Here is a 2,855-nt window from a genome sequence, read left to right on the forward strand (position 1 = left end):
AGATCGCTGTTAGTGCATAGTGTGTCACACAATTAGGACAGGAAGAAGCAGACGCCGTGTTCCTTGATTTTCGAAGGCTTTCGACACAATAGATCGAAATCTGTTACTTGAAAAATGAGATGCTTATGGGATAAGAGGTATAGTGAATGATTTTCTCCGAAGTGATCTTCATAATCGCCAGCAAGTGGTCAAGATAAAAAACATACTTAGTTCCCAGCTACCTATAAAAGTAGGTGTACCCCTAGTAGTAATTTAGGTTCTTATAAGTGCAATGAAATCGATGTATTAGAGCAATTTTCAAACTTTTTAATATCCTACCAATATACTTAAAATGCGAATTGTAAAAACAAAAAACATCCATCACAATATGGATGTACAACATATTAAATATAATCTTGAAATCCGATTCATCTATAGAGATCATACGTAGAAATATAATCAACAAGAGTAGGAGAACGAAGACCAGCCATAACAGGCCAACCATGTGCATAGACTTAGTAGAAATATCAGCGATAGGTGCCCATATTCAAATCCCGTGTTTAAATATTTTTAAAAACGAACGTAGAGTGGATAATGTTAGCAAACATCACTCAGTTAAATTCTTAGTAAGCTATTTACTATGGAAAACTTTAAGAGGAACAAGAGTTCATTGAGGCTTCCACAGAGTTTTGTCATTCAATAAAATAAATTCAATTAAAATTAAGTATGTGATATTTGGTCGTTCAAATAAAATAACGTACACATTAGGGTGACAATGGATGTATTGGAGAAGTTTTAAGATTGAATTTTGAAAACCGAACATTTGAAATTGGCCCAAAAAATTTATCCGTGCACAATTTCAGCTCAATCGGACTTGATTTAGAGATGCCTCAAAGATATTGGCAGAGTTCAGTTTTTTGAGCCAATCTACTAATTGCATATGGTCGGTTTTCAAAATTCGATCATCAAATTTTTCCCATACATCCATTGCCACCTTGGTGTAGGTATTGAAAAAAATAAGCATTTTTCTCTCTTCTAACAATCAATACCAATCGCATTTTTCGCTCAATACCAAATTATTTCATTCTGGAACCTCCGCTATGATAATTGTTCGAAGATACTTGCGTCAAATAACCTAGATTTCCAACTTCCCGCCGTGTCATGGAGCCCCAGGAAATCTAGTCATGTAATATCCCTAGATCGAAACTCAGCATCCATTCTGTCTACCGGAAGGTAAATGAACCCATAAAGCTACCAAATGTGGTGGAGGATCAGCGAGTAGTAGGCTATGAATGGATGAAACAAAGTGGTCTGCTTTTTTCGCCTATTCGGCAAGCCGGGTCTTAATCCAGTGGGATGAAGATGAACACTGCAAAACAACGCTCATCCATGACTGGTTAGAATTTTTCGAACATTAAAACTCTCATGGAGGGGAATTTTGCTAATCACGTTTCTCTGTGATGTTTAGAACTTTTTGTTGTAAAAGGTTTTTTTTCTTCTGTTTTTGTTTTTGTTGTTTGGCCGTTGCAATTACGCCAAAGTAGATGTTGGGGATAATCTTGTTTTGGTGGGTAATTCTCTTGAAGATTTGGGGATGCTATATAAGTTCAGGTGAACCACTCCAGGGAGGATCATTCGAGTTGGGATTGGTGAAGATTCAAGGGATAATACGCAAGCTTTTTAAAATTATTTGATCAGAGGCAGCCATGAAGTACGCCATCGCAGCAACCGCAGTATTATTAGTTTTAGGAAATGTGCAGTGTTACATTCGTAAGTGTGGTGTTTTGAAGTTGTGGATTCAAATTAGGTTTGATTGTGAAATAAATTGACTTTTAAATTCTCAGCTGCATCACTTTCGGTATGCAATCGAGCGGATCCAGAGCTTGACAAGTGTGTGAGAGCCGTCGTCGAGGGACTTCGTTCTCGAATTGCTTCCGGTGATTACGGGGAGGGACACATGCTGCCAAGTTTGGATCCGGCCTATATTGATAGACTGGATATTGATGATGGTGCCAACCTTCAGGCGTCCTTCAGAAATTTGACCGTAACCGGTGCCAAAAACTTCCAGATTGACAAACTACAGTGAGTTTAATTTTATTTTGTTTAAAAAATGAAGCAAACTAATGATATTTTCTATCAAAAAAAGTCTCAACGTTCCGGAGAAGAACATCAACTTCCGGGTTACTCTGGACAAAATGAACCTGAAGGGAAAGTACAACATGAAGATGAAGCTGTCCTTGCTACTGATCGATGGAGTCGGTGATGCCAATCTGGATATTTGTGAGTATATTGAGCGTTTCGAAAAATAAAAGCAAACTCTAGTCCATTCTAAATCTTCCAGCTGATTCTAAATTGTTGGTTAAAATGCACTACCAATTGTTGCCCAGCGCTAAGGATCCCTCCCGGTTGACGATGCAGTTCGACCCAATTGAGATGAAGATTAAGTTCGCTGGACCGGCTAAGTTCAACTTCACCAACCTGCTGAAAGATAAGCCAAGGTTGAGCGAGGCCGCCAATGAAGCCGTCAATGAAGATCCGTCTGTGATTTTGGAAAAAGCTAAACCAGCAGTTCAACAGTTCTTCTCCAAGCTGTTCACTGACATTGCAAATGGTCTGATGAAGGAAGCCACGGAGGAAGAAGCTCTTCCATTGTAGATAAATAACCATAATTTAAAAAAAACTTTAAAAAAGTTTTGAACTTATTTGATTGATCCGATAGTCCGAACTGTGGATGTCCTATCAGTTTTTTTTAATGAAAATTTAGAACAAATCAAATGTTATATACAGACATACATGCATAGTTATTGAGACATATTTACTTAGACTCAATTAAAACTCGAACAGCACTTAGCTTGTGCTTAACATAATTGAATAAG

General features: G+C 37.7%; 1 protein-coding gene across 1 annotated transcript; it reads left to right on the top strand.

The window, feature by feature from the left end:
* The first annotated feature begins 1,619 nt into the window (after positions 1-1,619).
* Positions 1,620-2,635, top strand: LOC129742058 (uncharacterized). The gene is made up of 4 exons (XM_055733904.1): positions 1,620-1,749; positions 1,824-2,061; positions 2,126-2,259; positions 2,321-2,635. Exons 1-4 carry the CDS (start codon positions 1,686-1,688, stop codon positions 2,632-2,634), a joined length of 750 nt encoding a protein of 249 aa, XP_055589879.1. The 5' UTR covers positions 1,620-1,685; the 3' UTR covers position 2,635.
* The last annotated feature ends 220 nt before the right edge of the window (positions 2,636-2,855 follow it).

The sequence above is a fragment of the Uranotaenia lowii genome, chromosome 2 (assembly GCF_029784155.1).
Source record: "Uranotaenia lowii strain MFRU-FL chromosome 2, ASM2978415v1, whole genome shotgun sequence".
NCBI lineage: Eukaryota > Metazoa > Arthropoda > Insecta > Diptera > Culicidae > Uranotaenia > Uranotaenia lowii.